Source organism: Penicillium argentinense (genome assembly GCF_028826775.1).
Source record: "Penicillium argentinense strain IBT 30761 chromosome Unknown utg000005l_segment0_segment0, whole genome shotgun sequence".
Classification (NCBI taxonomy): Eukaryota; Fungi; Ascomycota; class Eurotiomycetes; order Eurotiales; family Aspergillaceae; genus Penicillium; species Penicillium argentinense.
Window position 1 is genome coordinate 3100345 of NW_026622664.1, and position 24950 is coordinate 3125294.

Sequence of the window (24950 nt, forward strand, 5' to 3'; positions counted from 1 at the left end):
GGAAGAGTCTAAGACTGTGTGTACTGAAGAGTGGAGTCAAGAGTTCTCTAGCGGCTCATGGGTTTTCTGTAACCTTGCCGACTACCGAGAACCAAATTGTTCTTGATGAATTAAATCCTAATTTTTCGCCGAGTAACTTGTCCAACTATTTCGTACTATGTAGAGAAAAACAGTTACTGTAGCAGAGAATCACATATCCTGTTTAGGCGTGTGCTTGCCCAAGTAGAGTCCACAGCCATGGAGAGGCTAAGAGTGGACCGAGCAGAAGATGCTGCCGGGTTCGACTGGAGTGAGAACATTGCCCCCTCATCTCGCCGTTCCCCACTTGAGCGCATTTTAGCCAGAGCCCAGACTTGGTCTCCGCTGTCCTGTGCGCGGCCACGCTTTGAACGTTGACAGTCATAGCCTGATAGATTCGGGGAAAATTGGAAGGTCGGATGTCATTATCTCAGGGAAACATGAGGCCATATACATACATGCGTCTCAGTTGAATTGCAATTAACTTGATTCATGTATAGAGAACCGTGGAATTAATTCCGATATTGCAGCTTTGCTTCTAGTTGAACAAGTCCTATGTCACAACATTTGCATATAGACAACTGTGCCATACTTAACATGAATTAAATTCAATTTGATCCTTGAGTTACTCTTGTTTTTGTTGAGAACCCTATCATTAGTATCTATCAAAGCAAGCTCAGGGAGTATTGGCCAGTATGCATAGCGACAAATGAGATCAGGCGGAACCAACAACATGAGATAATTGATTGATTGAAGAAAAGTCTAAGAATGACCTGTGCGTCTGAGGACAAGTTGAATTGTCCCCGGTGAAATAGGCGAGTCTCAGGGTTAAAATATCAGAGTTCACTGTAAATCCAGAAATACATACATAGCAAGGCGGATCCACAAAAGCCCAATCGTCTACCGTGGTAAGATAGGTGTCCGCCTTGCTCGACAACATCTAGCCAGATCCATTCTTGCGAAAGCCAAGCTGTTGATCTATCACCTCCTGCACCATAACCTCAAATGAGCGCCATTTAATCCCAAGCTCTGTCTCTGCTTTGGTCGTATTGACCGGGCTCGAGACACCTTGGGTATCCTCGCTGATAGCTGCTCCAGCATCTGGATAGAGCCTTTGCACAAACCGCGCAACCTCTTGCCCGGTAATACTTTTTCCTGCCAACAAATACTTCGAGCCATCCACTATCTTCGGATCCAGCGCTCTGATATGCGCTTCGGCCACATCCTGAACATGCACTCCCGTCAAAAATCCCGTGGGGTTGCCTTCCATGATAAATCCCCATAAAGCCCCGTTGGATCCTCTCTTGATTCCGTCGGCGGATGCCTGCATAAGATTGTGGCCATACACAAATGCTGGATGCAGCGTGACTAAGGCGTACTGCGGCTTGGCTGTTTTCCAAAAGTCCCAGGTTGCCGTGTTTGCAAGCAGCTTAGAAGCCATATACAGTACCATGGGTGTTGCAGCCGGGTTCGTAGGATCCTCGAAATTTCCATTTTCATTGACTGAGAAGTCCCAGTTATTGCTCTCTGAAAATGGTGTCAATAAGATGCCGATGTGGAAATGAAAAAAAGAATATTGTTTACCTTGGATGACTCCACCATGTGGAATACCAGCTAATGGAACCAAAGCAGCCATGGATGAGGTAACCACGACCTTCTTGATGCTCGGTACCTTGATTGCCGCTTTCAGTAAGGCAGTGGTCCCTTTCACCGCTGGAGTGAAGTACGTTTCCTTGTCTGTGCCATGAGGAAGTGGGGATGCAAGGTGGAGCACAAAGTCCACACCGTCCAGCTTGTCACTGAACGCCGTTTCATCCGTAAGATCTGGAATGACGACAAATTCGATTTGCTTGCTATACTTTGATAACAAGGTCTGCAGTTGGTCCGAGGGCCTACGAAGACAAACTCGTAGTCGATATCCAGCCTTTAGAGCTTCCACGGCAGTGGCGCTGCCAATAAAGCCAGAGGCCCCCGTTATGAAGATTAATCCCTTGCACATTTTTTTCGGTTCATTGGTTATTGATCATGGAAAGTAGAGTCCTATGTGCTATCTTTTATAGTCCACTTTTGGATTTGTCATCTATAGTATAGTTTAGGATAAACTCCGGCGTCGGACCAAAATCCCCCCAATACTGAACCCTAAAAAGTGCTTACATGACATCGGTAGAGGTAATATCCGAGGGTGATGAAATGATTAGGGCGCCAAATAACTAGACAACCTAGTTCTCTATACTGTGCCGTTCTACTTGTCCTTCATACATATTGTTTACAGTGCCTTCTAGCTATGTTTATGCACATAAATATAATCCCAAATATCCCTTGACGAATTAGTTCATAATTTAGCGGAGATTTTGAATCTACAGAGAGACTGACGACCAGTTAATTGTTCGACCTTTTTCATTTAGCCCTGGGAAAGCCGGGATTGCTGTCTCGGCGGGTTTCGGCTTTCGGCATGGCGTCGGTAGAGTGCTGACATAACGGCAAATCACTCTCAATCTTTCACTACATGGATTTCTCTCGGTAGGTGTCGGTTGTCTGGATATGGACAGGCACATATATTCGGGTGTCATTCACTTGGCACCTATACCGAGCCCCTTGGTGTCTGATCGTATGGTGATGATCCTCTGGTGTTCTAGTCGCCGGCAACACTCAAAGGCTTGCTGTTGCACCGAACTGAACTTTTTAATGGTGGGAATGGTGTTAGATTCCAACCTGCCGAGAATACCGTCTTATCATCCTGGCTCGCCATTTGTGTGTGAAGGGCGGATATTCGATTTCCAGAATCAATGTCGAGTTCGCCCGCCTATTACAATACATCCCGGTTCGTGTAGTCGACCCGAGGGGCCCAAACACAGTAGGCGAAGAACATCCTCTGCTGAACCCGTGACAAGTGCTTTGTTCTCTAGCCTTCTCCATCTTTTCAAACCGGTGTAGATGATGCTCCCCCGAATGACGAAGGTAATCGGGCTCTGGTGGCACTCGGGTTCACAATAATTTTTATTTACCCGTTTATCTATTGATCAGCGTTACGGAGTTAGTTGAGAATCATAGATGTCAACCAAAGTAAGCATCGTCTTGCTGTTCAGGCGTATTCCATGCCAGACTTGTAACAAAAATTTCCTCCCTGCTCTGTATAGCGTGCTTGGAGCATTAGTACAAACCTAACAGGTCCGCTTCATTCAATGAATGGCATCGGCAAGGAAAGCGAAGGCCTTAGCGCAGATAAGTTAAATTTCCACTTCTATACAAATATTTGTATTGTGCCATCCCGTTCAACGGGACATCGGCACATGACAGCCGATACTTATGAGCCAATATTAGATGTAGTTGATTGCGAATCCCAGCCACTTTTCATAGAGCATACAGAACACTATTGTCGAACCTCAATAACTGACATCATAATGTGGGCCCTGGAGATAATGTGCAAAATATGTGTATTCATCCAAAGCGGGGTTGCGGTCAAACGTGTCCAGGACAGTGTAGCCGAGGCCAGCTCCCGGGATAGAAATGCCGGTAGATCTGGGGAAATAGGGTATAAATTGAATGCCTTTGCTCCGTTTTGACCGCTACAACTGAGTTTCAAGATTCTAAATTCTCTGGATTACGAGTCCATTCCTCTCTACCATTATGGCTCCATCTGTCTGCACCGAGACCGCAGTTCCTGCTGCAAAAGGCCCTGGACGAGTACCTTTGAAACTAAGTGGTGCTTTGGACGCTTTTGAGTCATTTGATGTCACGCCAGTCATTGGACGGGAATATCCCAACGCAAATCTGAAGGACTTCCTGTGTGCTCCGAACTCTGATGCCTTGCTTCGAGATCTTGCCATTACCAGTCAGTCCTCATCTCTGATAATAATTCCAGGCTAATAACCCTCTTCCAGTTTCCCAGCGAGGAGTAGTCTTCTTCCGCAAGCAGGATGGTCTGACAGACAACTTGCAAAAGGAACTGGCTCAGCGACTTGGAGAGCTTTCGGGAAAGCCGAAGACTTCCGGGCTACATATTCACCCAGTTGCCAACTCACGCCGAGAGATAAGCGTCAAGGATGATGAGATCAGCGTGATCAACTCAGAGGAGGGGAAGAAGCTGTACAAATCCCGTGTTATCCGCCACCAGACCGCCAGAAAGGAGTGGCACAGCGACATTACGTTTGAACCCATTCCGAGCGACTATACAATCTTGCGTTTGACCGTTCTCCCAAGGACTGGCGGAGGTAAGCATTAATCCTCCTTATCTTATCATCTTGCAGAGCTCATGCATAAGTCCAGATACTCTGTGGGCTTCGGGATACGAGTTATATGACCGCCTCTCACCCCCCTTACCGCAAATTCCTGGAAGGGTTGACTGTAGCGTTTTCGCAGCCTCAGTTCAACCAATTTGCGAAGGATAGCGGCTTTGAGGTTTTCAAGGGCCCTCGCGGTGCCCCTGAGAACTTTGGGGAAGATCTGCGAGCTGAGCACCCAGTAATCCGCACCAACCCTGTTACAGGATGGAAGAGTGTCTTCGCCGTGGGCACTCATGTGGAGAAAATCAACGGACTGACCGACGAAGAGAGCAAACACCTCACCGACTGGTTCGTAAACTTGATCATGGAGAATCATGATCTGCAAGTGCGCTTCCGTTGGCAAAGTCCGAATGATCTCGGTATGTCATCTAGAATTTATGTTTGCAAACAGCTTACAGCTGACATCTTTGATAGCGATATGGGATAATCGATCCACATATCACGCAGCGACCTGGGATTACGAAGATATTGGTCCACGGGCTGGCCACCGCGCCGTCGGTCTTGGAGAAGTGCCGTTTTACGACCCAAGCAGCACTGGAAGACGGGAAGCGCTGGAGAAAGAAGCACTCGAGGAAGTAGCCCTGGAGAAAGGCGAATAAAGTGATCACCACCATTTATCCTCTATCAACGCGATTGCCAAAGATTGCCTGTAATTGGCCATTTCAGTAAATGGAAAAGAATACGTCAACGATTATTTTGTTTCATATCTTACAGCATTTCAGCATGGTTTTCTCTCATTCAATCCAAATACCATCGTGCTTGACTTCCATGATTCAAAGTAGTGTATACATTCTCCGAGCCTCTAGTCAATTATGGTTTCAATGCGCGTTTCGTCATGTTATTCATTCCCGAGAAATTCATCGTAATTGCCTTGGGTCGAATGCCCCGGACAGCAACTGGGTGGGTGTATAGTCAAATAAATATTCAAGAGCAGACTGTGCACCTCAAAGCCAAGATGTCTAATTGACAGACGTAAACTGAAATTGTCAGAGCTAAGATGTAGCACCGGGCCACCACGCCCAAATCGTGGATCCTTGCGATTTACGCCCAGATTGTTGTGGCCCACTGCTTCGTGCGATTGTGGTAGCATCTGAATGTAGGCCACTGGTGATATAAGAAAATCTACAAACGGCGTCCCGAATTTGATTTGCAATTTTACACTTGAAGGAAAGCCAGATTAAGAGCTGTCTTATTGCCCTGAAGGGGAACGCAGAGGATACTGGGCCCAAAGCCCAACCCAAATAGGTGTTGGTTCGGGGTTGTGTAGGGGGCCGGCTCTGCCGCCGTCTAACCCCACTGGGGAATGATGTTGAGGGGATCAGCGTATTCATTCTTTTTTTTTTTTTTCGGTACAGCTCGGCACACTGACTGAGCCGAAAATAAAGATTCGAGGGCATAGCTAAAGGAACTAACTCCTCTAGCCTTACAATAAGTCTATCGATGTAACTCTAGTGGGGAAGGTTTTAGGATTTACGGGGCACCCCACCGAAATTCGGACAAGATGAGTCTGATTCGCGCCACATCCTGGGGGCTTAGCCCTTTTTCCTGTCCCTTGTCTATCCCTCCCGGATTGATTTCAACGAACTCGCCGTTCTCTTGACCCGATACACCTCGGGCAATCGACGGCATGCGAGAAACTAAACCGAAAGACTGCTGTCGCTGATTTTCCTTTAGGCCCAGATTTGCACAATTTAAAAATTCCTCTCTTTCCCTTCCAGCAATAATGAACTCCCGTCAATTCTTTTAACTTCCTTTCGTCTTCCTTGTCCTCTTATTCTTCTCCTTCCTTCACTGCTCAGATATCTCTCTCCTCGGTTTCTCTCTCTCCCGTGCTGCTGCTTCTTCCCGCTGGACCGGAGCTTCCTCAGTAACCCGCACCCAAACCCGCACCATGGCGTCCTACAGTAAGATCAAGGTCAAGAACCCGGTGGTGGAACTGGACGGTGATGAGATGACTCGAATTATATGGCAGGAAATCCGGGAAAAGTTGATCCTTCCGTACCTGGATATCGATCTTAAATACTACGACCTTGGTCTGGAATACCGCGATCAGACTGATGACAAGATAACCATCGAGGCCGCCGAGGCCATCAAAAAGTACAGTGTAGGTGTTAAGTGCGCTACCATCACGCCTGATGAGGCCCGCGTGGAGGAGTTCAAGCTGAAGAAGATGTGGCTCTCGCCCAACGGCACCATCCGTAATATCCTCGGCGGTACCGTCTTCCGCGAGCCCATCATTATCCCCCGTGTTCCCCGCCTGGTCCGTGGCTGGACCAAGCCCATCATCATCGGTCGTCATGCCTCTGGAGACCAGTACAGGGCCCATGACCGGGTGATTCCCGGCCCCGGTAAGCTGGAGCTTGTCTACACGCCGGTGGGTGGCCAGCCTGAGAACGTCCAGGTGTACGATTTCCAGGGTAGTGGTGTCACTCAATGTCAATACAACACCGATGAGTCCATCTTGGGCTTCGCCCATGCCAGCTTCCAGATGGCCCTGATGAAGGGTCTGCCTCTGTATATGAGCACCAAGAATACCATCCTGAAGAAGTACGATGGACGTTTTAAGGACATCTTCCAGGAGATCTACGAGAAGGATTACCAGAAGGACTTTGAGGCCAAGGGAATCTGGTACGAGCACCGTCTGATCGACGACATGGTTGCTCAGATGATCAAGAGCGAGGGTGGCTTTGTCATGGCCCTGAAGAACTACGACGGTGACGTCCAGTCCGACATCGTCGCCCAGGGCTTCGGCTCCCTCGGCTTGATGACCTCGACCCTGTCTACCCCCACGGGTGAGGTGTTTGAGTCCGAGGCCGCACACGGCACCGTAACCCGCCACTATCGTGAGCACCAAAAGGGCCATGAGACCTCGACCAACCCTATTGCATCGATCTTCGCTTGGACCCGTGGTCTGGTCCAGCGCGGCAAGCTCGACGAGACTCCCGACGTGATCGCCTTCGCCGAGGAGCTCGAGCGCGCCTGCGTTGATGTCGTCAATGATGAGGGCATCATGACCAAGGATCTGGCTCTGGCTTGCGGCTGCAAGGTCCGCGAGGCCTGGGTCACCACCAAAGAGTACATAGCCGCTGTCGAGCAGAGGCTGAAGGAAAACATCGAGGCCCGTCCGTAAAGCCGTGATTATCTTGTTTTTGATTCGCTTAAGTATGATATCTCTCTACATCTCCCCAGACAATGGCCTGCATTTGATTGTGATTTTGTGTGTGGAAGAGAGACGCGTGAAGGTGTACAGCTGTTAATATGAAAAGAACATGTCTCAGTGGTGAAAAAAAGCCCATAGGTATTTGCATGGGTGAACCCGCAAAGTTGGATCGTAATGTGAGAGCAAATCATTGAATTCCTACTAGCCCACTATAAGTCCAAATTCGTTTCCGTCAGCTTGGTAGTAAGAACGTGCTTTTACGCAGCGCCAACTTCATTCTAGTCAGAGCGAAGTTAAATGGCTTACGATTCTAGCAGGTTTTTTTTTACTCTCTATCGCACGGCTTTGGCAGCCCATCATAATGGCGATGAACACTGTGCATCGTCCCTTGAGATTTAACAGTAGCTCTGCCTCTGTGATATACACGCCGAATGATCGTTTCCCAAAAACATATCTCATTCGATTCTCTATAAGCAATAGCAATGATGACGCTTTTCTCACAACCAATTTTGGGTTTGGCGAAGTGGTTTATCCAGCGTAAAAAATGAAGGGAATGCCTTATTTCCTGTCAATCTGTATCTGGCTTCCCTCAAGGCACGGTGGGCCCAATGCAGCAGCAGAATGGATTTATCGGTGTTGGTATCACCAGCTAGGTACCGTGTACACAGTTAAGTGGACAGTGTGTATGCTCCAAAGCAAAAGTCAATTGTGTTGATAGATGTAGATGTTCAGTCTAGTTGGAAAAACACCCCTAGATCCCACACGCCGGCCTTCGGCGGTCACAACACCGAGGCCACAGCCCAGCGCAAGAATGCGTACACCAAGCAAGGGATGTTATCCATCGGTCGCTAGCAGTGGGTCACAGCCAGTTTGTTCTGACAGGAGAATATATCCCGACAATCGGTGATCCAACCCAGCTTGGCACTTCGACTGCCAACGGTAACAGGTTCTCCGTGCACCCTCTCACTACATTGAATACGCGACTAACCGTTCCCTTACGCTCCTCGGCCAGGGGGATAGATCTGTGTCCTCCTCTTGTCCAGTATGACGAGCATGACTCGGTGTCGCGGCGGCGAATATATCCTAGTCTGACCGTGGCCCACTTAATCTTGCGGCTTGCGGCTAAGGTGGGCCGAAAGTGGGCCGAAAGGGCCGAAAGGGCCGAAAGATTAAGTGGGCCACGGTCAGACACGGATACTTTTGACCAAACGACCAGGCTCGGCAGCCGAACTCCGCAAGATTGGGGATTAATAATCGCCATCCAGGAAATAAGTTAATTACCTACCTAGTTAGCATCAACAGCACAGGATAACGTCGGACGCTATATCGATCGCGATACAAACCTCAAACTTCCCAGTTGAGGCTCAGGCTCGGCATCGGCCTCGGGAAAGACATCATTGGTGATCGGAGTAATGAAGCTGACAAATTGATCCCCAAAGCTCAAGGTCAAGTCGCGGGGCATATGAACTCTCCTGCACTCGATGCCAGATAATTCATAGCCGCTTTGCGACTCTATACTTTGTCATCCGCAATCCACACCTCCTTCACAATGTCCTCTGACATCACCCTCTATACATGGCCTACTGCAAACGGCATCAAGGCCTCCATCACCCTGGAGGAGCTTGGTCTGCCCTACAAGACTGAGCCGATCGATATTGGAACAAACATTCAGAAGGAAGAGTACGATTATCCTCGGCATCCGTAGCTCAGAAGCGCATCCTGCTAACGACGATTAAACATAGGTGGTTCTTGAAGATTAACCCCAATGGCCGCATCCCGGCACTCGTCGACGGCTCACAGCGCGTTTTCGAGAGCGGCTCTATCATGCTTTATCTTGCCGACAAATATGACACCGATCGCAAGATCAGCTACGCGCCTGGCACTCTCGAGTACATTGAGCAGGTGTCCTGGCTGATGTTCCAGATAGGTGGCATTGGTCCCATGCAGGGTATGTTGAAAAGAGCGAATATATTTCTCGGTCTTATTCGATTGTCGTTATGTAGGCCAAGCAAACCACTTCCGACTTGTCGCCGGTGTCCGCTCCGACTACGGTATCAGGCGGTACATTGACGAGACCAAGCGACTTTACTCGGTTCTGGAATCCCGTCTGAAGGAAAGCCCCTATCTTGCTGGTTCAAAGTACACAATTGCCGACATCGCCAGCTATACGTGGGTACGCCGTGGTCCTGCACTGCTGGAGATCGATCTGTCTGAGTTTCCGGCTCTCAAGCAGTGGGTCGATGAGATCGGCAAGCGGGCTGCGGTGCAGAAGGGCGCAGACGTGCCTCACGTTGACCGTACAAATGAACAAACAGAGCAGTTCTTCCAAAGCGCTCGTGCTAAGATTGATAGAATGGCCAACTCCGATAACCATTAAGTGAATGGATGCATTTTCTGTGCTAGCCAGTCATGGAAATTTATTTATTTTAATTCCTTTTTTTTTTTTTTTTTTTTTACACGGATGGTATTTTGTTCACTACGACAAACGAAAAACAATCAATACCTTATCACATTCAATGACTTGGTAGTTATTCAAGAGAAATGAGAAGGTTATACTGCTAGCGAACTCAGAAGGAGCGAGAAGAACCGTTGTGCGAAGTAGGTGTCTATCTAGGGACGCAGTCAATTCGTCTATAGGCAGCACTCTGCCTCGTGGATTTTTTTATAGAAAGTTTCTTGAACGTGTTCACCACAGCCATTGTTGTTTACGTTCTTGATCGGCTATCTATAGAATGCGCAAACCCCCGGGGCTTTTTACTCAAAATAAGTAGTCATCCTCCTCCGACGTATAGAGAATGGTCGAAGAAATGCACAGACAGATTAAGATCTTCGGAGAGGTTGCTTTCTTTGCCTATATATGAACCTGAACGTCTGGGCTATGGCTCCCTGACAAGAAAGCCTTTTTATCCTTCATGTGTTTGTCTAATCGGGCTCATCCAATGACCGGGTGGTGGAGGAAGGGAAATATGAGGCGGCGGAGTCGTTTCGGCCACCTCGTCGGAACCGGCTCAGTTGAGGGACCAAATTTTGGGGTTCCCTTGTACAGTAGATGGTGTAAAACATGGAACACCGTGTGTGGTGTACTGGGATCTTATTATCTGGAAATGAATAGTATCTCGTTAGATTCGTGCAGTTAATCTCGATATCTGTGTATACAACGTCTATTGATGTTGGTTTCTGGTTGCTATCATGAAGACATTGGCGCAATCCAGGATCATTTATCCAGCCGCGCGCGGCATCGAGACGTCTAGTTACCAGCTGCTCTCTTGGATGTCGCATAAACCTCCTATCCCCTCATGAATAAATCCGCCGCATTCTATGAGGCTTTGTCACAAAAAAAGAAAGAAAAGAAAAATGAAAAGAAAAACAAACACAACGCAACGCCAGGTCCCAAAACCCCTCGACCGAATGCACGGTATCGGAGGTCCCGTGTCGGCAACGGTACCTAGAATCAGAGCCCATTCACAAAGCAACAAAAGAAGCAATGGAATCGACGGGTTTTAATGTTGAATACATGTCGGAGATATGGTTAGTTCTGCCCTAGCGTGCGTGGAAGCAGAGAGGGGGGTGGGGCCTATATCGTGTCAGAGTCGTGGATCCCTGCAGACATGCTTCAGGCCGGATGGCATGCATTCGGAATGCCTCCGTGGTACTCACTTGTTGCTGTCTGGGAAGTCCGAGTTCTTCTGCCGCAAGCTTTCGAGCGCCGGCGGGATAAAAGGGACTACCACGCCGGAGATGAGGTAGGACATGGCAAACACGCGAACTGTGCGACTATGGGGGCGCGGCCGATGGCCGGAGAAGTGTCGGACGGAAGGGTGGGCGAGCTGAGGAGCGATAGTTATGGCCATGGTAGATGGTGGTCGGCTGTAGAGTGAGGCGTGTTTGAGGAGTTGACTAAGAGACTGGTGACGGTGACTTAAGGGGTATGGAGTATGAAGTACAGCACTGATCGGAGACGGGGTGTGTGGTAGTTGTCGAGGTTGGTGTAGGTGTAGTTCTGTCGCGTGAAGACCAAACAAAAAAGGTTCAGAGTTAAATGATAATAAACAAGGTGTACTTCGAGCCAGCTATGAAAGAGACACCTCGGGGGCCAAGGCTTTTTATAGATACAGGCCGAGCAGGTCAGGCAATGCGGGTGTACCTTGCTGGGGTGTATTCGAGAGTCACAGCTTCGAGAAGGGCGCTAATAATGGTAAGGGCCCGCTATGGCCTGATGCCCGCAGCTGAGAACACTCATCCGGGGAGACCAAGTATGTGAGGCGGCGATTTTGCCCCCCCTTCAATGGCCCATACCTTGGAGGGGAGAAGACGGCAGTATATGGCATTTGGGTGTTGCCGTGTTAGTGGAAGTGGATTCTATGAAATCATAGAATGACAGAATGACCCGGGAAGCATTGCATCCGGTCTACCCACCCTGATGGCTAGTCGAAATAATATTCAATATTGTTTCGTTTGGGGTAGAGGGATCAATGATGTCTCGTATTTCCAGCCTTCAAACCCTCTCGTCGGCTCTGCTCGGCTCTGTTGGATTCGGCATGGGAAAACATCATCGTCATTGGCTGACAGATCGAAACTAGGTGTAACGTAACCCACAAGCGAACCGCCCACACAAGCGAACCGCCCACCCATCTCAACCTATAATTTTGATTTGCATATAAAATAACCACAACGCCATTAAATTATTGATATCACTGCTTCGGACATCTATTTATCTTATGCCCTATCCCTCCACAACCACTGCATCTTGGTGGCGCCCGTTGTCGTGGTGTATTAGTCTCATTTGCGACCGGAGCTAGTTCTGGATGAACAGGATCCAGAGATTCAACGGCTTGGTTCGAACTGAATATTACGTCTCTTCCCTCCTGAATTGACATGCCTTCAGTACGGTCGATGCGTTTATTAGACCTCTTGCGTTTTTGTTTCCGAACCTCATTGGCAGCGCGCAAATCCCGGATTTCTTTCTCCAACATCGCTAGCCTTTGAAGCGTGACATGGAAGCCTTTAAGAGTCTGCTCTACCACATGCTTTGTAGGCGTTGGAGGGCTCACGGATCGATATTTGAGTAGAGCTTTGACTGAAGATTCTTGCCAATATAATTGTTTTGTGTTGAGTGGTGTTGTAGGGCTCCACTCACTTGATCGGCTTCCTGGTCGGCTTCCTGGGGGGGGTTGGTGTTCGAAGCTGAATATTAAGCTTCGATATAACCCGATCGGGATCAAAGGGTATTAAACCAGCAGATTCGAATGCGCTCTGAATTATATCCGAGTGATATGAGATCTCGCGAGCGTGCGGGTAGGCGGCAAGGAAATCAAGCTTGTCAATATGGTTGATATTGCATCGAGTTTTTCGCTCAACCAAGCCACCATATGCGCGCTTTAGGTTCGCAAAACACCCGACATCTAGTGGTTGTAGCAAATGAGATGAATGCGCTGGCATGCAAATTGGTATAATATCATGTTCAGCGCAAAGTCGGTCGAATTGAGGTGTCAAATGGCTACCATGACCATCAAGGACTAGAAGACGATATTTACCCTTTGTACGGCTCGCCGTACTCGGAATAAAGAGATCTTTCAGCCAGCGAAGGCCAATAGCATCAGTTGTCCATCCATTATCACTGATTTCGATCCTCCAGTCCGGTCCTACCCCTTTATCTTCGTACCAAGCCTGGTGATGTGTCTTGGATTTGAAGATAAGACAAGGTGGTAATTTGAAGCCCGACGCACCAATACACTCGATAGATGTGACCCATTCACGATTTCCAGGTTGTTTAAGAGATCTCCGACCGTAGTATTCAGCACGGGTGACGACTTTTGCAGTAGCAATAAGACCCATTGCGAAGCCAGTCTCATCAAAGTTATATATATCGTCAGGTTGGATGCCGTTCTCATTAATCGTGCGTTGAACCAAGTCGAACCACTCTCGTATGACCTTTGGATCCTCGCATTTTGCTCGTTGGTAGTTGTACTTTCGAGAGAACCGAGATTTAAGATCATCATGGCGATTAACAAAGTTGTAGACCCAGTTGACGCCAACAGTCTGCGTACAGCGTTCGGCTAATAGAATATTGGCCATTTCTGCCACCATAGCAGGCCGAGGAGCTGATCCACGTGAATCCATAGAGAGCACCCATTGTAGAAGTGATCTCTCCTCGTCTTCTGTCAATTTATGGTTGTTGGCGCGTGTTTCTGAGCGACTTTGTTGACCGTTGACGCGATCGCGTAGAGTGGACCAGGGGACGTCGAATTGGCGTGCTGCTTTGCGAATAGAGGTAATTTGACCATTTTGAATGGCATGCAGGGCTAATGAGAGTCTGCCCTGCCTATCCTGCGAAAATCGGGCAGAACTAGATCGATTTGGTGGCATGGTGGATGGTTATAAAAGAGAGGTTATAGTACTCAGATCAAAATTGATGGGGTGGGCGGTTCGCTTGTGTGGGCGGTTCGCTTGTGGGTTACGTTAATTGAACGCGGGGCACCACGGATTTGTTATTCCCCACTTTTCGGCCAGGCATCAGATCTGTATCAGGCCATACGAATACGTTTCTGGAACCACGACCTTTTTCTCACACTTCCAATTTGTTTCTAAATAGTTTTAGTTATATTCCGAACTACCCATCGGAACCACAGTCTTTCGCAGTAAAAATTATCGACAAATGTGACCTCAGTTCAAATATATCCGGGACCACAGAGTGGAGCGCCTTAAACTTCGAGGCAAAAATTCTACCCTGACGAATAAACTCACAAAGATCTAATAATGGCTGGTCAATGAAGACGCAAGTGACGTGCGGTACGCAGAATTAGACTTGTATCGATTGGGCTCACTGGAAGAATACGAATTTTGTGAATAGCGATATACGAAAATACTTGAAAATAATAGTAAAATGGTAAGGAAGAATTCAAGGGGCGAGATGGAGTTGTGAAGAGGGCACAGAGTGGTACAGGGTTGTATAGGTTGGTTAAATAAGATTACACATTAATGTCGATTCTATAAAACCCCTGAGAGTTATAATACGTACTATCTACTGAGACAAACGGGTTCTCGTCTTCATATATGGAGTTGACCTAGTTGAAACGCAGCGCGGCTCTTACTAAAATGACGAGATCAATAGCTGCATAGTATTTGGCCGCGTCTAGGGGATTTTCCTGGCTATTAGGGCGGTGATTGGCACGTTTGAGTAACTCATCCCCCGGGGGGGGCTTACTATTTTTAAGGATTTGATCGATCTTCTTGTCCCGGTGGCGGATAAAATGCTAACGGCGGCCGAACTGATTGGCCAGCGTTTTAGGTCATCGACGCCAATAATCCCTTCATCTCCATCATACTTCTGCATAAGCTGCGTCGTGATCGACGACAGGGTGGTAAGGTAACATAAGATATAGAGGATAACCAACATTCTAAGGGAATAACATCTATCTAGCTCTTATCTACTTGTCTGCTCATAGGTATATTCTAGCAGATCAAGGATTTGTGTCATACTTTGCCCATTAAGAGAAAAGTTGCAAATGTCGCGATGAAGTGACTTTATGCACTGTTCCTGTTGGTATTAGCAGCTATGTACTGTGTACACAGTTAAGTGGACAGTGTGTATGCTCCAAAGCAAAAGTCAGTTGATTCATGTAGATAGATGTTCCTTCTCAGTCTAGTTGGAAAACACCCCTAGATCCCACACGCCGCCTTCGGCGGCCACAACACCGTGGCCGCAGCCCAGCGCAAGAATGCGTACACCAAGCAAAGGATGTTATCCATCAGTGGCTAGCAGTGGGTCACCGCTAGATTGTTCTGACAAGAGGATATATCCCGACAGTTCCCTTAATGGGTCTACAAGGTTATTTTATCACCTCGGGAATGGCCGGGGTGATTAATTATCAACCTGCCATTTCACTACGTCCACGAATAATTGGAACAATCGATTAAATTTGACCTCCCTTTCAACATAATAGCATGGCATTTTACTTCTAGCGGCACGTACATGGTCTTTTCACTTTCTAGTGTTTAAATAATCATACTACACAGTCACATCCTGTTCAACCACCCTGGTTTCAAACAAGTTTGACCCGATTTTGGAGAAGGCTTTCAGCCACCAAAGAGTCATTCCTGCGGCTTGCCTCTAAACCCCTCTTCCCCTCGAGATCAACAGGGCGGCATTAGGAACCTGCGACCGGTATGAAGTTCCATTCGTAACAGAAATCAGCTAAGATACTGATGGATTCAGGGATCGCCGTTCACATACCAATTACTCCTCAGGGATATCAATATGGAAATAATCCTTCGTTTTCAGGGACCGAGGAGCTCGTCTGGATGGAAATAAGCATAGTCAAATCTCTGTGGCCAGGGCACCAACAACATTCTGAAATCTGCTGTGATACTACAAAGTCATCCTCCAAACAAACCTGATGGTCAGGCCAATTACATCTCCATCGCAGAAGAATAGTAAGCGTGCAACTCCCAGCACGACTTACGAACCTTTGGTCAGATGACTACCAGATCGGTATTCTATGAATAGCTGATTCGACGGATCCACAAATCATTCTTCTTGGTTCTAAAAGTGGAAGACAAACGTCGTGGCTCAGGGCCGGCCTCCACATTGAAAATTATATTTCGAGGAAGACTGATACGCTGTGCTACATTTGGTCGACGAGTACGGAATACCGGGTCTTGGACTCAGTCGTTATTGATCCCAGGGTCAATTGTCCTTGCGACCCAAGGACCTGAGAGAGGGGCAGAAATTCATACCCTCGGTTGGGGAGTACGAGTTGCTTCTTGGTAGCTACGCCGGCAGAACGCTCCACAGGCATGACATCCGCCTCGGTTGCTGGTTTCCCCACTCCCGCCGCCGCGAGTCGCGTTACCACCAGCATGATAATTCACACTCGGAAGTATTTGGACCATGGCGGCGGCCCCACTGGGTTGATTCGGCTTCGGGCAATGCGGCATGGGATAGCGGCGGGATATGCTTGTAGAGCGCGGGGTTGGCTGGCCGCCTTCCATTGCCGAGAAGTCCCTGTCTGTTCCTAAGTTTCATGATAATTAGAAATCGACATACCATGCCGCTTCCACCCCTCCCGGCAAGTCATTACAAATGCAAAAAAGTAGAAAAGACAGATATATAAAGGGTTATCGTACTATCACTTCCCCACCAACCACTGATCTCGATATCCCCCAGACACAATGGCACCATTCGGCAAGATCTGGTCCTATATCCCTAGCCCCCGGGTCATGAGAGTTCGTCCTGCATGCTCGTTCATTCCCAATGGCTGCTAATTCATGCCTCCAACAGATCCAGGCAGCAGCCAACCTCAACGGCCTGGAGCTGACCATCCCGGACTTTGTCATGCGCGAGACCAACCGCACCCCCGAATTCCTATCCAAGTTCCCGTTCGGCAAGGTGCCCACTTTTGAGGGCGCCGACGGCACCAACCTATTCGAGACGGATGCCATTGCCGAATATGTCGCTCTGAGTGGCCCGGCCGCCGAGCAGCTGATGGGCAGCACGCTTGTCGAGCGGGCCACTATCCGGCAGTGGATCTGCTTTTCCCAGGGTGAGGTCATGGATAACGTGGTGCAGCTGGCGTTGTGGCGTCGAGGGGCTAAGCCATACGACGAAGCCACCGAGAACACCGCCCTGGAGCGCCTGGAGCGCTCGCTGTCCTTACTCGACTTCCACCTGAAGAACCGCACCTGGGTGTGCAGTGATGACAAGATCAGCATGGCCGATATCACACTCGCCTCGGCGCTGGCCTGGGGCTTCTCCATGGGCATCGACGCCGAGATGCGCGCCAAGTGCCCGGTCACCGTCGCCTGGTACGAACGCGTCATTGCCCTCGATGGAGTCAAGCAGGCTTTTGGCGAGAAGAAGTTCATCGAGAAGCGTCAGGTTCCTCAGAGTTAGATATATCGATAGAGTACAGATTCTGCATGCGAATGACACAAGAGATACGGCCGCACTCATAAAAATGCTTTGTTTACCAGACTAAGGAAATTATAAACGAACAGTACCTACCTGGCGTAATGTGGTTGGCACAACTGCCCCCTTATAGCAGATCCTACCATCCAATAGAGCTGACGTGCTATATCTGCCAATCCCTATTTAGGGAAAATGGAAGTTGATCATTCCAACGAAACAACGATCTAAGTCAGCCCGTGAGAGTGCGCGAAAACGAGATATTGCTAATACATTAAGCAAGGTAAATATTAATTGATAATATTATCTAATACTACTATATTTTGTAGATTATAAGCTCTGCTATCTATATCAATGCAAGCTCACAGCGCTGGGGGACGTTCTGGAGCCCCCAAACTGAAGCTACAAAGCTTGTGCCAATCGAGGATGTGAAGACACATTGGAATTCCACATGCCTAACGCTTCGCCGGGCAAGGAGACTTCGCCCTATATTTCCTCCCTTTTGCGATGAATATGATCGTACTGATATTGAGCTTGATGAAGACGGATCGCGTCAGATTATCTAACTTATGTGGATCATGTACTTGAACCCTCAAAGACACAGGATGTCACTACCTGCGCAGCATATCTTTAAGGTCAATGACAAGCTCATTCTGCATCTTGAGCTTGCAACAACACGGCTTCAAACGAGATGGTTCCATGGAAGAGGAATACGCTTCAAGCATTAAGAATTTAAAGCTGCTCAGCAGAAACTAAGCGACTATTGCACCCAACCAGATAATACCCCTGGTTGGGTGCAATAAATACAACGCTCGCGCCATCGAATAAGTTCAAATTCTTTTTTAACAAAGGAGTGGGAGAGGATATCTCGCGAACAGAATCGTCAAAGCTTCAAGGATTTCCTAATTTTATTCCATACCAGGAAATTTTTTTTTTCGCATATGACAAGGACCTCTAGTCTCTGAAACATCTAAGAAAATAGGATCTCGCTTTTTTCAAAGGGTTCCTTACTTGCGAAGGACTTTTATAGTAGGCCTATATCAGAGAAATACTCAGAACAGAATTACAGTCTAAATCTGCTCAAAATATGCATTAGTAAGTCTCTAGCATTTGCACTGTTTGATATACCCAATTAGGCACCCGATTACACACCGTGGATAGGAGAGACCTACCCAAAGCCCGACACATAGGGGGATAGTTAGTGGGTAGTGTCATCCTCTAATCCTGATCTGCCCCATTTCAAGGTCTAGCCCCCTTAGTTGTAAGCGTAGATATACCTACCCTAGAGAGCTGTCTATACGATCTAACGGATAATCTGCGATGATAGAGGAAGAATTGCCGATGGGATACTCACCACGTTACAAAAATAATGGAGAAGAAAATTGATCACTTGGCAGGGCTCGGTATTGAAGCCATGCACAGACGGGAGATATGCAAAGAGATTGGAACAATAGCCGACGACAGCCGAGCAGTACCGAGCCTGGCCAGCCCCAGAACCCCGGTTCACAGTGCTATCCTATTAATACAGATCGGAGGCGAAACCATTGGTCCTTCTTTTACTTGGGTGATACCGAGCTGGTTTGGGGATGTGGAGACTCCCTTGGCTGCAACAATGGATGGACTGAAGTCATACACATAAGCACGTTCGTCTCGGCATAGTATAGTATGTCTTCGGCATCGCAGACTAGGATGAATCCATCTCCCCGATTCCCCCCCTCCCCGGCGTGAAGGAGGACACACGGACCTGGCAGTATGCACCACGAGTCAATCTCCACGACCATCACGTTGAGACCGAGGCATAGTTCTTTTTAAGAAACGTTGCGCCCCGATTCTGATGTTCATCCACACTTCTTCTTTCCATCTCATTTCAAAATGAATGGCCACGCAACTGCCCAGTCAGAGTCGTGCTTCGATGTGATTATCGTTGGTGCAGGCATCTCCGGCATTAACGCCGCCTACCGCATCCAAGACCAGCTGCCTAACTTCAGCTATGCGATCCTCGAAGCTCGCGAGGACCTGGGTGGTACCTGGGATTTGTTCCGCTACCCCGGCATTCGCTCAGACTCGGATCTGTTTACCTTCGGCTTCGCCTTCAATCCCTGGAACCACAACAACCCCATCGCAGAGGGCTCCGCGATTAAGCAATACATGCGCGACACCGCCCAGAAGTATGGTATCGACGAGCACATCCTGTTCCGTCACCATCTGTCGTCTGCCGACTGGTCCACGACAGACAATACCTGGTCACTGGCCGTCAATGTGGACGGTGTGCCCAAGACCATGACCGCGCGCTTCTTGATCTTCGGCACCGGCTACTACGACTACAATCAGCCCCTGCAGGCTAAGATCCCCGATCTAGATAACTTCCAGGGCAAAGTCATTCACCCGCAATTCTGGCCCGAGGACCTCGACTACAAGAACAAGAAGGTCGTAATCATCGGTAGTGGCGCTACCGCGATCACGCTCCTGCCTAATTTGGCAAACGAGGCGGCGCATGTAACAATGCTACAGCGTAGTCCGACCTACATTTATTCAGTCCCCAACCAAAAACCCCACGGTAGGCTATCATACCTACTGCCATCAGGCATCTACCACGGAGTACAACGCGCTATCTGGATCCTAAGACAGCGTATGTTCTTCCTCTTCTGTCAGCGATTCCCCTCCTTCGCGACCTGGATCTTGAAGCGAGGCTTGGAAAAGGAACTGCCTGGCCACATCTCCTACGACCCGCATTTCAAGCCTCACTACAACCCCTGGGACCAGCGAATGTGCGTCTGCCCAGATGGCGACTTCTTCGCTAGCCTGCGCCGTGGCAAGGCGGATGTCTGCACCGACACCATCAAAACCGTCAACGAGAAGGGTATCACCCTTAACGGGGGCGAGATGCTCGACGCGGATATCATCGTCACAGCGACTGGGCTCAAACTACAGATCGGCGGCGGCGTCGCGCTTAGCGTGGACAGGCAGAAGATCGACGTCGGCTCTAAGTACCTGTGGAACGGATTCATGCTGCAGGATCTTCCCAACGCCGCCTTCGTGATCGGATACACCAACGCTTCATGGACACTGGGTGCCGACGCCATCGCGCAATGCATCGCCCGCATTCTCAAGACGCTCGAGTCGCGCAAGTTAGTCGCTGCTGTCCCGTGTTTGAAGGCCCAGGATGCCCGGAATCTCCAGGAGCGCCCACTGCTGAAACTCAAGTCGACATACGTTAACCTCGGTTCCCATGCTCTGCCTCGCGCGGCGGATCGGGGCCCTTGGCAGCCGCGTGATCACTATGGTAAGGATATTCGCTTCGCGAGGAAAGGGAACCTTGATGATGGGCTCGAGTTTGTGCAAGGCCCCAGTCTGCATTTGCGAAAGAGGCTAACTTGAGTTTGCGTATTTGCAATTGATGTGAGGATACCTGCTACAGCCCCTACTAAAACGTAGGGGTACACACGAATAAGAATTTTGCTTATTCGTATTCGCTATTTTTGTTGAGATATGTGATTGTCTGATTGAATCTTATTGGTTGACTTAAGGAGTGATCTATTACAGGGGCCAGATGCCTCTTATATATCTGTTCCCAATCCCTGCCATAAGGTTCAGCCACCGTGATACTCAACAATTTTGGGGGGTTTAGTCGTATTCGATTCGTATTTTCTGCTATGACTTCTTTTGTATAGCGACACACCGTCTACCTATCGCATCTCTAAAAATGCGTCGCGTGAATATTTACACTGTAGATACACGTACTTTTTTTTTTTTAATGTATGAAGTAACAATGTACGTGCGCTACTATATGTATTGGTCCTGATGACGGCTGACATAGTGTTCCTTCGGCCAGAGTATACAGCCATGTGACCCAGGCATGCACCGTAACAAAACCCTCCAAGGTATAGCTGTTGGTATCACCAGCTAGGTACTGTGTACACAGTTAAGTGGACAGTGTGTATGCTCCAAAGCAAAAGTCAATTGTGTTGATAGATGTAGATGTTCAGTCTAGTTGGAAAAACACCCCTAGATCCCACACGCCGGCCTTCGGCGGTCACAACACCGAGGCCACAGCCCAGCGCAAGAATGCGTACACCAAGCAAGGGATGTTATCCATCGGTCGCTAGCAGTGGGTCACAGCCAGTTTGTTCTGACAGGAGAATATATCCCGACAATAGCTAAGCCTAGAGATGAGTATAGAGGCTCGTCTCCTTTAGAGGCTATAATCTAAGAAGAGGTATTTATCTAATATTAACTAGTATTTTTAGGACAGGCAAACACTAGTAGAAGTAGAAGGCAGGGCGGTGGCAGGCAGAACGGGAGTGTGCAGGGAAATGCCATATAGTGACAAGCGGGTCTGACCCATTACAAGTGGAGAGCGTATAGGAAATAATATCCACGACTAGCTGCCCTACGCGAGACTATCTAGCTATTCCTGTATTATTGTGTCGGTGGAAAAGCTATTTAATAAGGGACGAGATTTATTAGTGCTAGGAGGAACTCTTTGAATAGAAGGACAATACGGCGTTCAATGTGTTGAGGTTCCAGGATAAGGCACCGAATTGATGCCTCATTCCCAACCTCTGTCGGCATGCCTGTTCAGGGAAACCTGGGGCACTGAGCTTAATATGCGCTTCAAACGCTCTTGTGCGACATTATATTGTAAATTCAGGGGATCTTCATGGAAGAATTCCGATTGAGACCGATAATAGGGGTTTACTACTGTCAGGGGCTTGCCGCCCGTTCAGGGATAAATACCCCCAGAATGTATGTAGACAGTTTAACACGATACAGTCAAGTTCAATTCCATCAAGGTCGATTCGTCTAGCAGGCCCTTATTCAATATTCATTGCTTCATCGTATCCAATCTCAACACAATGGTATTGCAAGATATATATCTCTCTGTGCACAGTTAGAACTACGTGGTTTTCACGAATAATTTGTTGAGATTGGGCTACGACGAAGCACTGAATATTGAATAAGGGCCTGCTAGACAAATCAACCTTAATGGAATTGACATAACTTGAACTTTTTCTGCATCAAACTGTCTACATGCGACTCTGGGGGTATTTATTCCTGAACGGGCGCCAAGCCCCTGACAGTGGTAAATCCCTCATAATCGGTCTCGATCGGGGTTCTTCCATGAAGATCTCCCGAATGTAGAATATAATGGTGGCAAGAGAGCTTGAAGCGTATATCAAACTCAGTGCCTCCGGTTTCCCTGGACAGGCATGCCGACAGAGGTTGGGAATGAGGCATCAATTCGGTGCCTTATCCTGGAACCTCAACAGAATCCACGTATGGATGATGGCGTTGGGTGGCTAGTGGTGTGTATTTAAGTATCAGCTTGGCTTCTTCCAACCTCGCGTTCTCCCTTTTCCAAGCTTTCTTAGCATATAAAATGAAAAATACTCTTCTCAGAAGACTCAACACATCTTAATAATACTCCAATTCTAGACGACTTATGATCATTTCGGGTGGAATTGGCTGCGGTGGTAGCAGGATATTACGAAAAAGCTTGTGGTATACCGGCAAACGCCAATCGAGAAAGATCCGCGAACTCTCCAGAGATCCAGCCAGGGTCCTCTGGCGCGGCCATGGGAGATTCCAGGCCTTGGAATATGTCTCCAGCATAAAATTCCCACAGCGCAAGCCTTGGTGACAGTGAATTCGGAAATGGAAACAAGTCGCGGAAGCTGAGAATATCATACCCTTCACTGAACAAGACCGTTTCTCGCGATTCAAAGGTTGTTATCGTATTTCGGACTCGACCGCTATTGCGTGAAGTTCGGAGTCTGTTGATTGCGTTCAATACCACCGTTGAACCGGGAATTCTTGCTTGAAACTGTTCCAAGGACGACACAAGAATGTCAAGCTCTTCCGAACAGTAGCTATCCAATTCCAGCGAGCATTCAGCGGCATTGTATAGAAGCTGCGGCATTGCAGCTACTATCAAAAACCAATTTTGTATACCAAGAAGATAACTGAGGTCATCCCTGCAGTCAATCTCATGGTATAAGCGGGCAATGCATGAAGAGGCGATCAGAGATACAATGTTCGGGACAGATGTTATGTCTTGGTCGTTGAATAGGTCAAAATATAATATAATGGTGGCAAAATACACAATGTGTAATTCAAAAACATCCCGTCGGTATGTTCGAAAACCATTGCGGTCAAAAATGTGCATAGCTGTCGGAAGATTGCGGATCCAATCTTTTAGTGAACGGAGGATATCTATATGCTGCCATGGCAGCAAAAGCAAGTATGAAAATCTGTTTAAAATAATATACTCATGCTAAATGACTTAAGGCGTACATACCTGTGTTTGCACATCTTTAGGAGACCGCCATCGGAGGTCTAATATACTACCCAGAATGCTAGCTATCTTGGCTAGCTGCATGAAAATCAAGGATTGAATGTCGGGAGACTCGAAGTCTTCTTCCGTCAGGGGTCGAACGTCAAACTCATTTTCTTTGATACATGTAGGCCGTCCAAATGCACCGGACAAAAGCTTATCTTGGACCTTGATGTTATTAGTATGAGCAAGTTGGATTTCAGGGATACGCACGAAAAGGCACCATGAAATCCTGCGTGCAATTCCTGGGCTGGCAAAAGCAACACACATTTCCTCGCGATGCAGACCCATTTGCTGCAACAGTCTTATTGCTATACCCAACCAATGCCACGCGCAATCAACGGTCAATAACACAGGGCCAGCAATGTTGCGTGTTGACAAAAGACACACAACCTTCAGAACGGTAATAGGGTCCTGCTCGTGGTTGATGTTGATGAGGGTCTTGGCGTTGTAATAATATTTCTCATTCTCAGCCAGAATATCCGGTCCTTTGGGGTGCCTCAGCATAGTTCCCACCATGCAAATCGCTTGCTGAAGAGCTAGCGAAGGTCTGCTAGAAGATAAATCGGCATGATCAACAACTGGAAATTGATGGAAAATGTGTTGGAAGTAGGCGTCGACATATGCATTTAATAAAATTGCCGGTGGTGATGACGTAGGATCTATTATTGTCAAGATCTCCTGGTTCCGGCTATTTGAGATGGCTGTGATGCGCAGATAGTTTGGGGGAATGCTAGGAGCATTATGCAATATGCAGGTCATTGCACCAAGGTACTGTTTATGTAACGCTTCAGGTGCTGGAACAGCAGCCACTTGGTCCTGTTGCTCCCGAACGGTGGATGTTTTTGGAGTCGCTGGCCTTTCAAACCCTTGAGGAGCTGCTCCGTGAGGTCTAGGAGATCCGGGCGCATGCTTTGTGTATCTCTCTTTGACAGTCGTTCTTCGGTTGGGGCGAGGTCTTAGAAATGGTCAGCAATTACGTAGCCATCTCACCACCTCATGATACCTACTGGCAGGCCAATCCATGTTTATAACAATTCGAACAAGTGCCTTGTAATCGAGTCTGCAGATCACACTTAACCTTGCGTGCGTGACACTGGCAGCATACGATCCTTGCCCGATCACGAACACCGTGAAGAGATTGACTGGAAGTGGCCATTATGATTAGAGCTATGATTTTATGCAAATGGAAAAGGGCGCTCAGCAGATTTGTGGTTAAATATGAGCGCAAAGGTCAATGATGATGTAACA

The 24950-nt window shown here is 48.1% G+C and overlaps 8 protein-coding genes across 8 annotated transcripts; 5 read left to right on the forward strand and 3 right to left on the reverse strand.

Moving 5' to 3' along the window:
• Window positions 1-958: 958 nt before the first annotated feature.
• Window positions 959-2017, reverse strand: N7532_005943 (reductase; the record flags this gene model as incomplete). The annotated part of the gene is made up of 2 exons (XM_056618437.1): window positions 959-1545; window positions 1603-2017. 2 exons carry the CDS (start codon window positions 2015-2017, stop codon window positions 959-961), a joined length of 1002 nt encoding a protein of 333 aa, XP_056474596.1.
• A 1628-nt stretch (window positions 2018-3645) lies between these two features.
• On the forward strand, window positions 3646-4900 carry N7532_005944 (TauD/TfdA dioxygenase family protein; the record flags this gene model as incomplete). Its single annotated transcript, XM_056618438.1, has 4 exons — window positions 3646-3850; window positions 3900-4229; window positions 4280-4660; window positions 4716-4900. The coding sequence occupies 4 exons, from the start codon at window positions 3646-3648 to the stop codon at window positions 4898-4900; spliced, it is 1101 nt and encodes a 366-aa protein (XP_056474597.1).
• A 1292-nt stretch (window positions 4901-6192) lies between these two features.
• N7532_005945 (NADP-dependent isocitrate dehydrogenase) lies at window positions 6193-7431 on the forward strand (the record flags this gene model as incomplete). Its single annotated transcript, XM_056618439.1, has 1 exon — window positions 6193-7431. The coding sequence occupies one exon, from the start codon at window positions 6193-6195 to the stop codon at window positions 7429-7431; it is 1239 nt and encodes a 412-aa protein (XP_056474598.1).
• A 1579-nt stretch (window positions 7432-9010) lies between these two features.
• Window positions 9011-9838, forward strand: N7532_005946 (glutathione S-transferase family protein; the record flags this gene model as incomplete). Its single annotated transcript, XM_056618440.1, has 3 exons — window positions 9011-9141; window positions 9204-9409; window positions 9465-9838. The coding sequence occupies 3 exons, from the start codon at window positions 9011-9013 to the stop codon at window positions 9836-9838; spliced, it is 711 nt and encodes a 236-aa protein (XP_056474599.1).
• A 1276-nt stretch (window positions 9839-11114) lies between these two features.
• Window positions 11115-11312, reverse strand: N7532_005947 (uncharacterized protein; the record flags this gene model as incomplete). The annotated part of the gene is made up of 1 exon (XM_056618441.1): window positions 11115-11312. The coding sequence occupies one exon, from the start codon at window positions 11310-11312 to the stop codon at window positions 11115-11117; it is 198 nt and encodes a 65-aa protein (XP_056474600.1).
• Window positions 11313-16632: 5320 nt separating this feature from the next.
• On the forward strand, window positions 16633-17353 carry N7532_005948 (glutathione S-transferase family protein; the record flags this gene model as incomplete). The annotated part of the gene is made up of 2 exons (XM_056618442.1): window positions 16633-16686; window positions 16742-17353. 2 exons carry the CDS (start codon window positions 16633-16635, stop codon window positions 17351-17353), a joined length of 666 nt encoding a protein of 221 aa, XP_056474601.1.
• Window positions 17354-19237: 1884 nt separating this feature from the next.
• N7532_005949 (flavin-containing monooxygenase) lies at window positions 19238-20743 on the forward strand (the record flags this gene model as incomplete). Its single annotated transcript, XM_056618443.1, has 1 exon — window positions 19238-20743. One exon carries the CDS (start codon window positions 19238-19240, stop codon window positions 20741-20743), a length of 1506 nt encoding a protein of 501 aa, XP_056474602.1.
• Window positions 20744-22850: 2107 nt separating this feature from the next.
• On the reverse strand, window positions 22851-24610 carry N7532_005950 (fungal specific transcription factor domain-containing protein; the record flags this gene model as incomplete). The annotated part of the gene is made up of 3 exons (XM_056618444.1): window positions 22851-23585; window positions 23664-24496; window positions 24568-24610. The coding sequence occupies 3 exons, from the start codon at window positions 24608-24610 to the stop codon at window positions 22851-22853; spliced, it is 1611 nt and encodes a 536-aa protein (XP_056474603.1).
• Between the last annotated feature and the right edge of the window lie 340 nt (window positions 24611-24950).